Here is a 19226-nt window from a genome sequence, read left to right as displayed (position 1 = left end):
AGGGTTGGGCAACTGGACTCTCAGGTGAGGGTCCCGTGACACTTCCCACCCTCTCTCCATTGAGACAATGTCAACAGTCCACAGGCCCACTCCTGATGGCCTCTTGAAAGTAGGAACAGACACTCTGATGCAGCCTGGGCAGTTTTCTTTGGAGGACCTCATACTACAATGCCATCCGTCCACAGCCCTGGTGATGTCCTCTCCAGAAGACCCAGGGCACAGTCGAGGCAGAGGAGCTCACGTGGCAGAGGAGATGAGAGAAAAGTCAGAGGCCAGTTTGCTGTTTTGCTCCCTACCGAGAGCCCCTGACAAGTCAATTGATTCTTTGTTCTCGAAAGTCTTCCCCCGCTGGCTTTCTGTGTGAGGTAGAAAGCCAGCTACCAGTCAAGGTTAAACTTTTTCAGCAATAACGTCCTTTGCAGAACCCGGTGTGCAAAAGCCTCTTCGTTTCCATCATAGTCAACAGCTTGCTCAACCAGGTTTGTTGCAGAACATCTGAAAAGTTTGTCCAAACTGTTTAAAGCGGCTACATCAGTGTGCGCACTCACCTTACCCTAAGTTTGCCCAAGTGAAGGAAGTCTTAAGTCTCACAGATCTCTGTCCAAACCCCTCTCATCCCTAGGGTTAACCTGAAGAAAACTGCAGGACTTCGCGGTGTCAGAGCCAATGACCAATCAGAATCTCAGAGGGCAGCATTCTGGTAAAGGAGAGTCAAGGCACAGTGGGGATCCACCAAGGCAAGGATAGAAGGCGCCTAAAGGCAGGAGGGCGGGGCGCAGTGCATCTGTGTGAGTGTGCATGCCTGTAAGTTGTGCCCTTGAGTTCGCTTGGAGGAGGTGTGCAAGCAGCACCAACGCGGGTTTGCCGGGCCCTACTAGCCATTGCCTTCTCCTTCTCAGCCCTGAGCGCCGGGCGGCCCCTGCGCGGGCGCGGTGGCCGAGGGAGGTGGGGCCGAGGGAGGAGATCTCTGGGCGGGAGGGCGGAGAAGGCGGGAGGGGTGGATCCGGGAAGCTAGGGCTATTTGACAGCACCCGGGCAGCCGCAGAGTTCGAGGAGCGCCGGCCTGAGCGCTTCTGGAGGGACCGTGCGGTCTCCACCAGCGGCCGCAAGACCGCGGAGCAGCTCTAGCTCGCCCTCCCGCCCTCGCGCTCTACACCAGATCTCCGCCGCGTGCCAGGGCGCAGCGCGCGGAGAGCCTGCCTCGCTTGGTCCTCTCTAGCGTCACCATGCTGCCGCCGCAGCTGTGCTGGCTGCCGCTGCTCGCTGCGCTGCTGCCGCCTGTGCCCGCGCAGAAGTTCTCCGCGCTCACGGTAAGTCCCGAGCCGCACCCCTGCCTTCCCCACTCCCTCGGAACCCATACTCTCCTGTGGGACAAGACTCTAGGAGCAGGTGGCCGGGTGAGCTCCAACAGGTGGGTTTGGCAGAGCCCCATGGCATGGGTGTTCAGGGTCTATAGCTACTCGCATGTGAAGGGCTGCGGGTCCTATCAGTACAGGATAGAAGGGAGTTGGCACGCGGGGATGTCCGGAGTCCCCCCCTCCTCCTTGGTGGGAATGGACGAGTACAGGGACAAGTATCTGAACCACCAAAGTACAGCAACCCTCTCAGGACGAACTCACAGTAATTGGGCACCCACCTTGCCAACGCCGACCCATCTTGGGGTTAGGAAGTGGGCCGTTTTCAGCTTGGGCGCCACGAGGACCCACTGTTCCCCTTTTTGCTGGGGAAAGAGGCCGCAGCCCATGGGCTCCACTTGTGGCAGAACGTCGCCTAATTGAGCCGAGAAGGAGCAGATATAACATTAAATTAAAGACCATCTTTCTTTTGTTGAAGAACTCATAGAGGAGGAACGATCTGCGCCACAAGAGGCACAGAGGACCGTCCCTGGACTATTGGGTCCTCTTCTCAGTGGCAGGATGCTGTGCGCGCCAGGGCGCGCTCCCGAGCGCGTGTGGCACTGTGGTTGACCACTCTAAGTTTGTGTCTCTTAGTATCAGTACTGGTTACGCCAAGGCGAGAGGTGAGGTGCCAGACGCCGAGCTTTGGATGGGGGCTGAGCCTGTCCACCTCAGGCCAACACAACCGCGGCCACTCTGCCAGGCCGGTGTCTGCAGATCCCAGCGGGCAGCCCTTGTGTGGCCCGCGCGCGCTAGCGAGTCCATAATTAATGCAATCTGCCGAAACGAAAGCATTCCACTTAAATGTGTTTTTGAACAAGTGCTTGAGAAAACACGAAGGTGGTGAGGAGGCCCCTGTGGAGAGGAGTGTTGCAGTGGCCAGTGCCCTGGGGAGTGTGCTTATCCTATGGAAAACCAGGGCTTGCCTATGAGCTCTTTGCAAAAGCAAGCTGGCCAGCCTGTTGCTTTTTCTTTCTTTCTCTTTCTCTGTTTTTTAGCAGCTTGAAGAGGGAAGATTGAGTGAGTTCATTGTTCATACCTAAAATTCTTCTGGAGCAGTCCTAGGGCCCTGCCTTGTGTCTCATGAGTGACTGATAGATTAGAGCCATAGCTAGAAGCAGGAGGGAGTTTTCACCCACTCAATCTTGCCTGCCCTACCCTGAAAGAGGCCCGAAGGACTGCACGTATACATTCATGTATGGATGTGTGATGTGTGGATAGATGTGCATGTATATACAGAGTGCATGCACACACTCCAAGTAAATTAAAGTCCCTGGGAAAACAGACCAATTCTTGAAAGGGAGATCTTAGCACCATTTTTGTGAGTTCCAAGCAGCAGCTGCCTGCAGTTACTACTCATTTTCTAAAAGAACCATATAGACATTTCTTCCTCTGTGAGCTCTGTCTCTGTCTCTCTCTGTCTCTCTGTCTTTCTCTCTGTCTCTGTCTCTCTCTGTCTCTCTGTCTCTCTGTCTCTCTGTCTCTCTCTCTCTCTCTCTCTCTCTCTCTCACACACACACACACACACACACGTGCGTGCATGGTTAGATTGGTAACGAGGATAGTTTGAAACCAAGCACATTTTCTTCTCTCCTTGTCCTGTTGTCTTGCCCCTTCTGGAGATTTCCTGCTTTCAATACATCACCATTTGTCTCCTTATACTGGGCTCCATGGGTGCCACCAGCTTTTGGGGTCCCTTTACTGGAGCTGGGAGTGGGTCTTACACTATGCAGGAAACGCCCCATTACTGTGCTCTCCAAAAACTCTGTCTCAAAATCACATTAAACACGTGAAATGCTGTTGCTTTTGCATCCAGGAGAAATATTTAAAGCTATAAACTATTGCCATAATTCTTCTCCCCTCAGCCCCCCTCCCCAAATCTAGAAAATTAAGACTGGTTGCAATAGAAAGTTGAGATTTGAGTGGTCAGCCACTGGGAAGTGTTAGCTGTTCTGGATTTTCCTGTGGTACCAATCTCTTTTCAAGCTACCTTTTGTTTGCTGGAGAAGTCTTTAGGTTTCTGAAGCCTAACCTAAAGAATGACCTCCTCTGCACAAGGATTAAATTCTACCTCTAGTAAAAGGTAGAAGCGTTGTGTTGGTCTGTAGGGCTGCTTGGGACTCAGTTCACGGAGTACCTGGAACTCTCAGCCCACAGGAGTGTGCGGGACTCACAGACCATGACAGCGTGTGGTGCTCTCAGCCTACAAGGGTGTGTGGGACTCACAGTTCATAGGGATGTGTGAGAACCAGGTCTTTTCTTGATGGGTGTCTGATCTTATGCAAGGGACTGAACTTCTTTGGTCTTCTGTGGTCTTACCTGTAGAGTGGGGATGAAGCCTTCCTAGCATGTCCTGAGAGTTAGAGCTAACATTTGGTACACCTGGGACATGCTCATTCTCCAATCCTGATTGCGCTGTTGGTTCATGGAAGAGAGTTTCAGAAACCATAGCCACCAGTTCACATACGGTGGTGCCATTAAGGAGTGTCCGGATATTGGCGCTATTGGAGTAGGCCTCTTGCCTGGCTTAGTTGAGACGAATTCTGTGGGCTGTCCAGGCAGATGGGAAGTCTTTGTTCTCTGCCTCCTTTTGTCCCATTTATTTCTCCTAGAAGCAGGTAAACTGATTCACCCCTTGGAGAGGAAGTGTATATATACAGGGACAGCCCATGGATTTTCTCACTCTTTGCATGGCTTAGTTGTGCACAGACATTGGCGTTCTTTCCAGCAAGCAGCAGGTGTTCTGCTGTGCACTCTGTGTTCTTCAGCGTGGATCTTTGGAGGGAAGGGGAGTGGGAAGACAACATTGCATGTGGGGATTCAGGAGAGTATGTTGTTGATCAGTCCTGGATCTACTTCTGCACTGGAGTGACGGTGGAGTGGCATGTGTCGACCGTTCTGTGGCACTTTATCCCTCAGTCTGGGTCATAAGCAAAGTCATTACCTTTCTTTCCTCACCTGGCCACACACTTGGACTGTGTCTGATGCTCTCCAAGGAAGACATGAGACAGACTGGAAGGTTGTGATGGAGGATCTAGAGACAATGTTTCCTACCAGGAACTCATTTACATGGTGTCTAAACCCAAACATTTAGTTTTGATTTGAAATTCAGGTCGTGAATAACTTCAAGCTTGATAGGATATATAGTAGGATACATGGTAGGATACACGGTAGCCTGGATGCATGTGGGCTACCATGACTCAGGGGTTAAGAAATCTTGTGTCTGTGTGACCAGCCAGGACTATACGATAGGGATGCCATAAAGATTGACTGTGGTTTGTGGGGTTGGAGGTGAACAGAGATGTTTATAGGTTAAAAATTATATTAAAAGACACATGATTCCATATATACAAGCACAAACTTATAACTAGATTCCATTAGTACTTTGAAGCTAGAGAAGAAAACTGAAGAGATAATTTCTTGTTGTGGATGAATTCATTTACAAAAGATGGAATGGATAGCTCTGTGTGTGGTCAAGTAGGGGCAGAGTTCTGTCCCTAATCGTGTGTCTTTAGACACTGAATATCCACGCGTATATCAAATATTAGATTGTAGCCCACACGACACGTTCAGAATATGAGTTACTGTTTCATTGAATTCTAATTTCACATGATCTGAAACCAAATTACTCCAAGTGAGAACCATGGGTACATTCTTCTGCGGTTTATAGTTCCAGGCTGAAAACCAAAAAGCAAAGGTTGTAATTCAACACAAATAAACAGCATGGAGTAAGATGTCGATCCACATTATATCTTAGAATTAAAAAGGAATTACAAATGGGAATTATATACTAAAATATCTGAGCAAATTAGCTCAATTTTCAACACCAAGAAGGTCACAGGATGGCTTCACTTTGATGAAACACACGGCTTACAGTAAAACTGGTGCAGCGTATACATATGTGCTCTCTCTCTCTCTCTCTCTCTCTCTCTCTCTCTCTCTCTCTCCATTCTGCTTCTGTTAACAGTTACATTTGATGCCTTTTGTCTCCCTTCTCATCAACCTATAGCAATTCTGTTTCCTCCTGGCCCTCCCTGAAGCCCCAGAGGGAGTTCTTAGTCAGTTTCTGTCCTTCACACTCTCTGCCCTGTGTTCCTGCACTGGGGTCTGTGTTTCTGGGGGTTTCTCGATAAGGTGGGACACCAAGATTTTTTTAATCCCCAGAACCTATCACTGACAGGGAAGAGTCCTTTTGTCATTCTTAGAAGTGACCTCTAATAGCCATGAGGACTCAGCGGGCCAGTGGAGGTGAGGCCAGTCGGATGTCCAGAGATTCTAGTGAATACTTTCTCTACTAGGCTCATTCCGTGCCTGTCCTGCAGTTAGGGACTACAGTCACTTTTAAAAAAATAAGACCATAAGCTTGTTGGCAACAACCAAAACCAAATACAACTGGTGCATGCAAATTTCCCCTCCAGATTTGGTGTTTTATCTTTTAGATCCGGTGACAAAGGCAATAGTAACAAGGAACCCACTTGGAGCCCCAGATGGGTGTACGCCAGGGTTGAGTTGCTTCTTAGATTGCCTGATGTTCCAGGACATTGCTTGCCCTTGTCAGATGGTCTGCTACCACAGAGGGCCAGAAAAGAAAGCATGTATCTCCAGACTGAGATCCCAACATTTGTGTAAAAGAACCAAGTATCGGTTGATGACAATGAGGGCTGGGTCCCAAAGCAGCAATGAAGTTGTCACATACTCCAGAGTGCTCTCTCTGAGCTGGACTTGAAGCCCTCTTGGTGCCCTCAGGAGGACTATGGTAGCCATCCTTCTCTGGCTGTACAGGTGTGCGCACACCTGCTAGAGCTTATGCTTTCACCAGGAGCTCAGAAAACTAGCAGAGTTGACAGCACTCTGAGCAGTAATGGAAGCATGTTGTTGGGGTAGTAGCTAGGTGATTGTCACTTCTAGGGTACCTTTTAGCTTCAGAGCAGCAAGGCAGTGAATTCTGGAGGTGGTCAGTTGACAAATCTGAGTCTTTTTCAATTTCATTACTTTATTGTGCTCTGGTTTTATCCATTGTTACAGGCATACTGCACAAGTAAAACCCCATCCCCAATGTTTAAGATTTCATGCCAAACCCTCTTTCTTTTCTATTTGGTCACATTCAGTCTGGGATTGCTTCTGCTTTCTGGAGCCTGTCTTGGTCTCTGGGAGTTCCATGTAGACTCCATTTCCTTCACGTGGGTTTTGTCCACACATGAACCCTTTGCTTTCTGCACCAGATGTTGTGACAACAGCAAGAACAACGTATCCATCTGGAAAATGGAGAGACCTCGGCATAGACATATCTCACAGCTAGGTTCTCACTACAGCATCTTTCCTTAGAGATGCGGTAAACATAAACAGACTTAGGAAGATATAGTCATCTCTACTGATAACCATTTTGATATGAAATAGAGATTTCACGATATGGGCAGTGGGTGATGCATGCCTTTAATCTCAGCACTCAGGAGGCAGAGGCAAGCAGATCTCAGAGTTCAAGGGCAGTGTGGTCTACAGAGTGAGTTCCAGGACAGCCAGGGCTCCACAGAGAAACCCTGTCTTGCCAAACAAACAAACAAAACATAAACAGAGATTTTATAATAATGAAGGAAATCATATCTGTGCTCTTATTTTAGAAAATAATTCTAGAAAAAATTAACAGAAAATGATTTACTGTGCAGCTTAGTTTTGGTTATTGGTTAGTTCATTCAGCAGAGAATTTGGGCCTGTATAGTTAAGATTTTCCTAAGTATTTTAAAATTTGGCTTTTAAGTGCTGAAGAGATAGCTCATTCAGTAAAGTGTTTGCCTTGCAGGCATAAGAATCCATGTTTTTAGAAAGCTGTGCATGGCAGCATGCACTTAGAGTCTCAGTGCTGAAGAGCCAGTGGTCTGATGCATGCCATGCTGGAGAGCCAGAGACAATCTGATGCATGCTGCTTGTCGCCTGTCAGCCTGGCCCACTTGGTGAGCTCCAGGCCAATGTGAGACGGGCCTCAGGTATACAGAGATGAATGAATGGCACCCAATGAATGACATCGAAGGTTGCCCTTTGACCTCTATACATACAAACATTCATATTCACCCCTCCATGAGCACCTGCACAAACAAACATACACATACACATGTGTATCTGTGTGTGAGCACACACACACACATGCACACACACAAGAGTTGGATTTTGGGAAGAGAACTTTGTGTTACTTTACTTTCTGGTGTTGGTACGATGAGGGGGGGGAAGAGGAGAAGTATTTTGAGTTTTTCTTCTGTTTATGGTCTGGGGTTCCATGCAATGACACTTCCTGTGTGGAAGCTGCTCCCTGGAGCTGTCTGTGCGGTTTCCTGAGCTTTGGAAGAGTATAAAATTCATGTTGTGCTATTCCATCATATTTCTGTGTCAAAGAAGAGTCCAACCAAGCATGAGGTCTGTTTTCAGGTACCCATTGCATTCTTCATAGGGAAACGAATAGGCAAAGAATATTCCTCTTGTTCAGGTTGGAACAGTGGCCCTGCCCTGTCTGTCCGGCCTCTGGAGGAATGGTGAGTTCTAGAGTACACACCATCACTTCACCTTCTAGAGAAACTCATCTCTTAAAAGGGGTGTGAAGGAGGGGAGAGAGAGCAGAGAAAAGTGGATCCTACTATTGAAGCAGATGTTTGGATGATCCCGGGCTTTTTCCGGGACAGTCTTGGCCAGCCCTGCTGCCTTTGGAAGTGACAGAGCACAGAACGTTATACACAATGAAACAGAGGGTGAAACCCCGAAATCTGCTGCTTTCTGTCTTGGGGTTAGCTGCATGGCAAGGCGCCCTGCTAGGACAACCTGTCTGGAGTCGCCTGCAGGAGTCCAGTGGGGGATAAAACCTTTCATTTCAAACCTTTGCCTGCTCATCCATCAATCCACGTCGTTTCTTTTTCTCTGAGAACGGTTTGTTCATTCTAGCATTGAAAGGACATGGCAGGACTCTCTAGGGGTCACCTTCCTTGTCCCTAACCCTGTCTTCTTTTGCCTATTGTTTATTGTCAGTGCTCGCTGGGTTTGTGTGGGTTACCTGAGGAGCTGATACTAAAGTTCTCAGTGCTTTGTGTGGGACAGTGATCCTCACTGGTTCCCCTCATTGATTCCCACAGAGGAGTTACTGAACTTCTAAAACGTGACATCCATACCAGATAAGTGTCAGAATTCATGATCATAAACATAGCCTTGATCTATGGCAGATGTTGGGGTCTGGCTAATATTCCTAGTGACATTCTGACACTGTAACCAGTCACCCTTAGCTGTGTTGTTGGTCAACTTTGCTCTTCATTGGTATTTTCCCTTGGATGCCTAACTTCGGGTTGGAAATATCCTTCAGATGATGCAAATATGGTGCGCTCCTGTTTCTTCATGTAGAGGGGCTTCCTTAGCTCCTGGGGTGAGCTTAACAGACTCTTGCCCCCAGCTGAGGCTCAGATCTCACTCTGCCTGAAAAAAGCCTCAGGAGCACCGCAGTCTCCAGCCCTCCCATGATTTAGCCATTAACAAAGGCCATTGATAAAATGCTAAATTGGATCCCTAAGTTGCGCTGAGCAGCTAGGTAGGGGACTCACACTGTTGTTGAGGCTGCGTGGTTGGCTGAGGATGTTCACAGCTGTGAACTGTGATTCCAGTCCTCGTCACGCGGACAGTTTCCTCCCTGGACACATAACTCACACCCTCGGGGTCTTTCGCACACGGGGTTGAGATGCCTGTGCTAATAACAGACTGTTTTTTCCACTCTACTGTTCTGTCAGCTTTCTGGGCAATTCCAGATACCATCTCATTTTCCATCACCGTCTCCCTACTGGGTGACTATAAATACACGTCCTGGCTGCGTGTAAGCGTAGAGTGTTGAAATCCCCTGAGGGTAAGGAAAGTGAGCAATAGCAATAGCTGTGACCTGAACACACATGCTCAAGTTCTTTCTTAAGCGGATACACCGATAGGTGCCCCGCCAATCAGCGCTTCGCTCCTAAAAGGTTTATCTTTTGGGCAGAGTTGCCAAAGGCAGATCTTTCTATTCATAGACATAATCCAGGTGGAGCTGAGAGTTTTCTCTCTGTGCGCTTGGCGTCTCTCCCAGAGACATCCAGGTGCAATCGCTGGGCAGAACCGACCTCCCCTCCACCCTTCGGAAGGTGTTGCTAATGTTTCCTAAATTCACCACAAGAGGGAGCCCAAGGGCGCAAGCCTTGTCTTTCAGAGGGGCTGAAGGCTGGGCTGGGATTCCCACCCCAGTGGGGTCCAGCTTCCAACTACCCCAAGGCTCTGCCACTTAGCCTGCTGCCGCTCCAACTTTCCAGTCTTAGACATTTAACTCAAGGCACAAAATCCCAACTGAGGGAATTAAAAAGCAGGGACGTTGTATTTGATGCTTCTAATAACTTTATGGAGGAGTCTGGGAATTCATGTTAAAGTCAGTGTTACTTCCCAAATATCAGATGGGAATAGAAGGTTGGCTTTAAAACAAATCACATTGGGTAGGTGAAAAGGAGTCTGGGACTATTTTGGGGACTGAGGTTGCTATTTTGTTTCTTCCGTTGCAGGCTTAATTACCCTGCTAGTTTTAAAGAAACTGGAGTTATTTTATTTGCTAAATTAATATTCTATTTGAGTTCTTCACAATGAAGCTCCAAAGCATGACATTTTAATTCTTTTAACCTACAATAGAAAGCGTAGCTGTTACCACTCCGTGCCCAGCATTGCCAAACTTCATTCCTTTTCAGTTCAGCAAGTTCAGATGCTCTTTATGGAAGTCCTTTGGGAAGGTGAGCTACTACCTTTATGTCCGTTGAAGCACATGTACTTACTACGTGTGTGTATGTGTGTGTGCACACGCCCACATGCACGCTTCCACACACTTATTGGGGCCATTCTTGTTAGCTGTACTCTACACAGAGGCTCTGAGGATAGACTCTCAAGCACACACCTACAGAGACTTTACTGGGCATCTGGCTCAAAAACCATTTACATTTCTTTCATCCAAAGACAGGAAGGGAAATTAAGTATCACTAAAACCCCCACTCAAATTTATGTCACCATTCCGGCATTTCTATTGCTTTTTCCTCTTTTCTCTCTATTTTCTTTGAAATGAGTTAAACATACCTGCACGTTGTCTAGCTGCTTTGACTCTTGTGAGCTACTCCGGGAGAAGGGAGTCCGTCCTTCCCTCCCCTATTTCCTCTTTTCTCCCTCCTTCCATCCCTCCATGGTTCCATCTGTCCCTGTCTCTGTCTCTTTCTCCCCTAGGCTTTGCCCAGTGTGCACACTCTTAGTCCCGTTCTGGTGGGCTCTGCCTGGTTCCAGGTGCTGATGAGTCTAGTAAGTACTGCTGAGGTTATCACAGGCTCCAGGGCTGGATGGAGAGAGAGAGAGAGAGAGAGGCAGGGGTTGCCAGCCTCAGAGGCAGAGAATAAGAGAAAGGTACATGAATGAGCCGAGAGAGTCGGTCTGTCCTGCTTTGAATCTGAAAAAGTCCTGAAGGCTCAAGGTTAAGGTCACAGCTGACCAGCTTTTGAGAGGTGTCTGGATTCCAAGGTCCCTAACCTGGTGAGTGGGTTAGTGCACCTGAATGGGCTATTAGGAGAGTATTAGGGCTGGCTGGAGGAAGAAGGCTACTTGGAACATGAAACATGCCTTTCAAGGGCATATTGTGTCCCTGGACCCTTTTGATCGCTTGCTTTGCTTGTTGACTGCTATATTCTGCCTCACCACCACCCAGGAGACCACAGAATGAAGCCTCTGGAACCATGAGCTGAAACAAACCTTTCCTTGGGGCATTCTTTTCTCCGGTGTTCGCTGTGACAGGACATGTGACTAACACAGGGACTCAGGGCCACAACCTAACTAGTCTTCTACTTTTATTTTCAAATCACCTCAAAAATAACCTTTCTCTCTGTAAATACTTTCTGAGTTTCCATTTATTGCAAAACCCAAAATAGTAACTTTTAAACTTATAAAAAGCAAAAAAAAAAAAAAACCTCTTCACAATCTGGTAATTTTTTAGCTGAGGGATCCAGAGCTCTCAGGACATGGCAGCAGCTTGACCTGAATTGTGAGAGTGGATGGAGCCGAGCTCCACACCTCGAGCAGGTTGTTCTTTGTCAGGGATGACCTACAGTGTGCTAGGAGCAGCAGAAGCTGTCTTGGATGTTCCTTGCTCCTTGAGACACTCTGTAGGCTGCCAGGCCCCCTGCAGCTCTGTCTTGTGGCATCGCCGGAGGAGGCCAGTTGACATACTGAAGGATGTCAGGAGCAAAACAGCTCTGATACTGAACACTGCGCTGGTCTCAGCTGATGCTGGTCTTCCCTCGGTAGTGTGATAGTACACACTGGTGGCTTCCAGGGTTAGCTCACCTGCACATACACCCTGGTGACTGTGGTTATAAAATGACCCGGAGCTGTCATGGAAATGTGAGGAATAGAGTGTTCTAATCATACATGTGAGACAGAACCAGCAGCATGAGGTCTGCAAGCAAGTGGGTGACGGATGCCAGGGAGTCCCACATCGCTTCTCACAGTTGTTCCAGGCTGGCTCTCCTTCACAGTGTGGCCTCTGTTTAGAAGCTCAGCAGGTGTCGCTCAGGGGAAGCCGGGACACACCACCTGTCTTAGTTAGGTTTCTACTGCTGTGAGGAGACACCACGACTGTGACAACATAAAGGGAAACATTTAATTGGGATGTCTCATTTACAGTTCAAGCAGTTTGGTTCATTATCATCATGACGGGGAACATGGTGGCATGCAGTCAGTCATGGTTCTGGCGACATCTTGATCAGAAGGCAACAGGAAGTGTACTGTCTCACTGGGCAGTACCTTGGACATATATGAGCCCTCAGTGCCTACTTCCATACTTCCTCCAACAAGGTCACACCTCCCATTAGTGCCACTCCCTTTGGGAGCCATTTTCTTTCAAACTATGGCACTTCCTAGTGGTTCTATCTCTTTTTCCTTGTCTTCTTAGCTGATAGCAATGGGCTGGCTTTATTCCTTCCCTCCTCCTCTCTCATGTCCTCTTTGATCGTCATTTTACCATCTTTCCCTGGGGAGGGTGGCATCCCACCCCAGTCTGCTCTCCTTACAATAAAATGGGCACTGTGAGTCTCTTGTGTGTTTTGTCCCCCTACAGTGAAATAGGGACCTTTTGGACATTTTCTAAAATATCTATTTCTAGGGGAGCTTGGGAAGATCTGATGTATAAACTGGCTTAGTTGGCTCTGGCCCCCCAGCTTCACTGCTTGCAAGAGACATCTCTTACCCAGGCTGATCTCACTCCTGTGTGCACCTTTCCTTAGAAAATGTTCCATGGCTCTGGCATCTGCAATATCATTGGGTCTCCAATGCAAAGCCAGGCTTCACTTCTACAGCTTTACATAATGGCCTCTTATGGTCTCTGTGCAGGGTTTTCCCTGACATACACTGCAGGATCTCAGTGGCTCTCTGAGGCTGCAGGGGAGGAATCCAAGACCCCTGACTTGTCATTTGTGACTTCTTTATCCTTCATGGCTCGAAAGCCAGCACCAGGTGGATGCTTTTGTTGTTTGTTTCAAAGAGCAGAAAATCCTTAGGCCTTTCTTTTTACAGACAGAAAGCTTAGCAGAGTTTGGTGTTGTCCTGAGGGTACCTTTTTCCTTTGTTCCAATGGAATCAGCCTTCTCCTAACCTTCCAGTCTCTTTTATCACAAGCCTTGGCTGTAACATTATATTCCCTGGTGTTGTTTTTCTCTTTGAACTGTACATTTTGTATTTCTCTTCGTCCTGCTTGCTCTTCTGCATTGTAGACCTACATGAAAGTGATTACTAATAACCATAGGACAGAGTCAAAAGTAGGCTGCCTGGAAATTTCCTCTACCAAGGATATTAGTCCATTACTTTTAAATTTAGGCTCAGGCAAGTTCTTGGGACAAGGCCAAGAAGCAGTCACATTGTATGTCACAATATCTCTAGACCAGTTCTCTCTGAAATTGTGTGAGCCGGGCCTCTATAGTCCACATCACATAACTTTCAGAACTACCATCAGAAATACCCCAACAGCCCACTAAACTTGGCTTACGGTCTTCAGTTGCATTTCTAGTGTAAAGCTGCAAAGATGTTCACATTGCTCCCAGTTTCAATATGTACATGTTCTTCACAGAAGCATCCCCCTGCCTGCTACCAATTTCTGCATTAGTTACTTTTCGGTTGCTGTGATAAAACACTATGACCATGAGCCATGCATGGAAGGATGGGTTTATAGCTCCAGAGGGATAAGAGCCCATCACAACCATAGTGACAATGCATAGCAGCAGATAGACCTTGTGATTGGAGCAGCTGAGGGCTCACATCCTAAAACATAAGCAGGAAGCAGAGAAAGTGAATTGGGAATGGCATGTAGCTTTTGAAACCTCAGAGTCCACTCCCAGTGACATGCTTCTTTGAGCAAGTCCACACTTCCTCAGCCCCCTCTTCCCCCAAGCAGCAATACCAACTGGGAATCAATTATTCAAATGCTCAAGATTAGGAGTGACATCTTATTCAAAACACCACAGCACCCTCAGGCAGTGGATGCTAAACTTCATACTTAACAGTAAATATAACTTACTGTACCCCATAGCAGTGGGTTCCCTTAATTGTACCCTCAGCGCCAGGTACATCTTACTGCACTCCCAGGAGCAGATGCTTCTAACTATACCCTATCCATGGATACTCCGAACTGCACCCTACCAATGGCTACCCTCATCATGCCCTTCTTACAGACAAGAAAATTGAGATATGGCTGGATAAATGACACAGCAGGGTCATGGGACGAGTGAGTGCCCAGCCCTGATGTATGATGTGGGAAAGTTATAGGCAATGCAAGTTGTGAGTCAGGAGCTTGGGCCAGGGCCTAAACCTCATGCTAGTGCTCCATAGCTGTGTTCCTGTCAGGGTCACGGGCTTGCTGGACTGGTGTGGAGGGATCTGGGTCATAGGCAGGAAGTGTCGGGTCCCAGAACAACCTGGAAAGGATCTGTCTGCAACATCTGGAGGGGATTCTCAGGACATGAGAAGAGGAGTTCAGATTGGTCATGCCTGGGAAGGCTGGGGGAGCTAGTGCTAGGCGATGCTGGACTCTGCTGTGGGAGATGCAGGCAGACCTGCATCAAGAGCTGGGACGGAGGCCGAGCTGGGATCGGCCCAGGTCACTGTGGTCAGCACAGCCTCCTTGGCTCTCCTGACTCTGAATCACGGTTATTCCGTTCCAATAGCAGGCATTTGGCTTCAACAATCTTGACTGAACAATGCCTGTCCCTGACATCTCAAACTCTTTGGAGACCCCTAAAAGACCCTTTGATTGATCATGAAATATGAAATGTGCTTTGATTGGCATATAGAAGGAGTTTCCCAGGAAGATTTTGTTTCTGCAAACTTACAGACAGGGCTATAGCAACCCACTCACTTAACTGACCACTGAAGTTCATCCCTGAACTCTAACCTCCAGGCAGTTCCAGAATTATGGGGTATCCTTTCAGGCAATCAAAAGAAGGCTTAGAAGTGACGCAATAGCTTAACAGACTTTTTGCAAAATAATAGCTCTGACCTGTCACAGCCTTCCCAACACTAGCAGTTTTGGAAGGTCTCTGCCAGGCTTTCCTCTGTGTTTTACAAGGAATATGTCACACTGCCTAACTGCTTGTCCCTGAGGAGAGACGTCAGGCAGGAGACTTGGACAGAGAGAACGAATCTCTTCCAGTTTACCTCACTCTGGCACTAGAAGGTGTAGTAATGAGGGGCGGTGGGCTGCATTCCCACCCGGCTCCCGGCTGCCTAGCTAGCTTATGCCCCAAAATAACAACACACAAATTGTATTCTTTTAAACACTGCTTGGCCCATTAGCTCTAGCCTCTTACTGGCTATCTCTCACTTCTTGATTAACCCATTTCTAATAATCTGTGTAGAACCACAAGGGGTGGCTTACCAGGCAGATTCTAGCCTGCATCCATCTCGGAGAGGAGAGTCATGGAGACTGCTTGAGGCGGTTGCCTTACTTCCCTTCTTCCCAGCATTCTGTTCTGTCTACTCCACCCACCTATGTTCTGACCTATCAGGCCAAGAAGTTTCTTTATTAATTAACCAATGAAATCATCAGATAGATAGAAGACACACCTACATCAAGAAGGTTTAGCATCCTGTGTGCTCAGTACCTTTACTGGATAAGGGGATGTTTGAGACTGCACAGTGGTATGGACCCAGGGAAAGAACACATTTAGTCTATTCTACCACCTGCTGCACCCCTTTGCTGGCTCCACAAATGACCTGATGTTAAGGCCATATTTAGCATGGACCTCAGACAGGGACAGCCTCAGATACTCAAGGTGCCTGTGTTCATATGCAGGATTATTTTGGGGGGAAATATGTTAAAAGGCAATGATTTTACTCATTAGAATTGAGAAATTATATATATATATATGTATGTTATCAGCTGCATGGTGTATTGGCTTTGATTTAGATGCTTATTTAGTCATGAGTGGGAAGCCTGCAGATACTCTGGTATGTCTGCAGAGACATGCAGGCTTAGCGCTTGGGGCCTCTTTATTGCTAGTATTGAACATACGGGAAATGCCAGGCAGCCACCAGGAGACACACTTCAACCAGGCATCTTTAGAAACAGCATGCAGGGCACCTTGGAGGTTTGCACTTTCATTTGAAGCAACCAGACTGAGGTGGAATCTCTGAGGGTATTTGCAGTTTCATTACTGCCAGTCTGGTAAGAGGCATCTCAGTCAGTGTCCTATTGCTGTGAAGAGACGTCACGACCAAGGCTACTCTATAAAAGGGAGGATTTATTTGGGGGCTGGCTTTCAGTTTCAGATGTTTAGTTCATCATCATCAAGCCAACAGACGTGGTGTTAGAGAAGCAGCTGAGAATTCTACATCCTGATCAGCAGGCAACAGGAAGAGAGGGACTGGCCCTAGGGTGGGCTTTTGAAATCTCAATGCCCACCCTCAATTGACACAATTCCTCCAAGACCACACCTCCCCCAACAAGGTCACACCTCTATGAGTCTGTGGGGGCTATTCTTATTAAAACTATCACACTCCACTCCCTGGCCCCCATATTCTTGTGGCTATATCATAATGCAAAATGCATTCAGTCCAACTTCATATTCTATACAGTCTCAACATATTCTATACATAGTCTATAACAGTCTCAACAATGTTTAAAAATCCAAAGTCTCTTCTGAGACTCATAGCAATCTCTTACTGCAAACCCCTGTAAAATCAAAACACAGATCACATACTTCCAACATACAATGGCACAGGTCATACATCACCATTCCAAAGGGGGAGAGATGGAGCATACCGAGGAAATACTAGACCAAAGCGAGACTGAAAAACCAGCAGGGGAAACTCCAAACTTCTGCATCTCCATGTCTGCTCTCATGGTGCTCTTTAGAGCTTCATCTCCTTCTACCTTGTTGAACGCAGCACACTTCTCTGTCTTGGGCTGGTTCCATTCCCTGTTAGCAGCTCTCCTCAGCAGGTATCCTACATCCCTGGCATCTCCAACATCTTGGCGTCTCCATAAAATCCAGGCTTCTCCCTCACAATTCATACAATGGCCTCTGAGCGTCTGAGTACGGACACCTCTGAAACCCACCTGTCCTCAATGGCTTTGTTAGCAGAGGAAGGAGATTTCACAACCTTTTTCTTGTATTCTAATTCTGAAGAACCCCAGGGCTGAAGCTGCCAAGTTCTACTGATTATCGAGGCTGGAATTTGACCCTTGTTCACTTATATTTTCATTACCTTTCTGTTGTTGATGATTTCCTTCATGGCTTAAGCTTTTCTTTACTTCCTTGTCACAAGCTGGAGGCTTAGCTGATGGGGTCTTTCCCTGAGGTCACCACTCTGTTATTCCATGAGGATCCGATTTTTCTTTAACATTTTTTAGAAATCTCTGAGCACTGGATTCAGCTCCATCTCACTGCCTGGTGCTCCTTTTCTCCTCACACTGTACACTTTGTATTTCTCTTTGTCCAGCTTGCTCCCTTTTATTGTAGATCTGCATGAGAGTTATTGATTACTAGACTGTCTTGAAATCTCCTTTGTTAATGCCATTGATCCAAAACTCCTCAGTTTAGCCTCACACAGATTTTTTGGATAAGGGCAAAAAACAATCACATTTTTTGCCAAAATATTACAAGAATGGTTTCGAGGCCACTTGAAGATTTCTTAGTGTGCTGCGGTACTCAGTTGTCTGTTCTTGAAATATATTACTAATGTAACAGAAAACCCCTTCACTCTCTCTTCTGTATAGTCCCAGGGGCCCAGGCATGAATCCTGGCATGACATCTGGGAACCCAGGGGTGGCACTTGCTGATCTCTTGCTGGTCTCTGCAAAGATACTACTGATAGAGATCTAGTTTAGGTCTTGAAGTGTGTCACCTGCTCTTGGATGATTCCAGAAGTGTTAACTGAGAATGCCACACTCCTAAAATCTGCCAGAGATCAGTTTGTCTGGACTACTCTAGAAAGGAGGGAGCAGAAGGGTGATTGATGCCCATGTCACCTATTCTGTGGTTTAGCTGGCTCTTCATGCCTATGACCAGAAATCCAAGTGCTGCACTATCTCCACTAATCAAAGCTATCCAGACCTGACAATACTGTACTCAAGGGTTCATAAAATAGTTTCCATGGGGCTGATTTCATCCTAGCAGATTGGAAGGTAGAAACAGATGGATCTCCATGAGTCTGAGGACAGCTTTGTCTACGTAGTGAGTTCCAGGCTACCCGGTGCCACAGTTTTCTTGAAAACGCTGTCTTCTCGTGTGCAGAAGTCATGTTTTAACATCTCTGCTTCTCTCTCTCTTTTGAGACTTTTTCCTGTCGTTATTGAAACATGTTCAGCACAAGCTTGGTCTTGGGTCCTTTCGTGTTGTGATAGTAAAGTACCCTGACAAAAGCGACTTACAGGAGAAAGAGTTGGCTATGGCTCACAGTCCAGAGGGACACAGTCCGTCATGGCAGGGAAGACGTGGCAACAGGTAGGAAGACTTGGTGACAGGCTGACTGGCCATAACGCATCCACACTCAGGAAGCTGAGCATGAAAAGGAAGTGGGACCAGGCTACTCCCCTTGTGATCCACTTCCTCCAGCCCGGTTCCACCTCCTAAAGATTTCTTAGTCTTCCTAAACAGTGCCACCACCTGGTGACCAAGTATTCAAATGCATGATCCCACGGTGGACATTTCTCATTCAAATCACAACCACGTCATACTGATGAAAACCGTCTGGAGGGGAAATGATGGCTCTATGATGAGGTGAGGGGTGGGCTATGAGTCAGACTGTGTGTGAACCCGGCAGGAGCACTGGGTACACAATACCATCCCTCCACTGGCTCCACAACCCGGGGCCTTCAGACATTGACCCAGGTAGATCAAGGTTCCCAGAGGGCTCAAAGGCTTGGGTAGATCACAGGGCAGTCATGCTCCAAAACCAAATAGCACACACTTCAGAAACCAAATAGCACACACTTCAGAAACCAAATAGCACACACTTTGTGCCTCCAGCAGATCTCATCCACCAGGGTTGTCCCTACATCCAAGGCAGGGACCTGGCTAGTTCCTGGGGTCTCTATTCTCCTTTGAATTGGTCACTTTTGCCAAATGTTGAACATATTCTTTTTTATAAACCCCAAAGTGAACAGCCACCTTGGTTTATAAATTCTCTACTCAATAATAAGTAGGATCTTGGAACCACTCTCTGGAGCTTCTTTTCCCCTAAAACTTTTCAGGCTGGCTTTGCTCTCATGTTCTTGACTGTTATAGAAACAAACTCAGGGACACATTTGTATAATACCCCAAATTA

General features: G+C 47.3%; 1 protein-coding gene across 2 annotated transcripts in view; it reads left to right on the top strand.

Annotated features, from left to right (window-relative positions):
- Positions 1–1226: 1226 nt before the first annotated feature.
- Positions 1227–19226, top strand: part of Smoc2 (SPARC related modular calcium binding 2) — a 132638-nt gene continuing 114638 nt past the window's right edge. For both annotated transcript variants that reach the window (XM_038339910.1, XM_038339909.1), the window contains exon 1: positions 1227–1310. In XM_038339910.1, the coding sequence (XP_038195838.1) occupies positions 1227–1310 (84 nt within the window). The remainder of the gene's footprint in view (positions 1311–19226) is intronic.

The sequence above is a fragment of the Arvicola amphibius genome, chromosome 8 (assembly GCF_903992535.2).
Source record: "Arvicola amphibius chromosome 8, mArvAmp1.2, whole genome shotgun sequence".
NCBI lineage: Eukaryota > Metazoa > Chordata > Mammalia > Rodentia > Cricetidae > Arvicola > Arvicola amphibius.
Note: the sequence above shows the minus strand (reverse complement) of the source record. Positions and strands in the feature narration are given on the sequence as shown.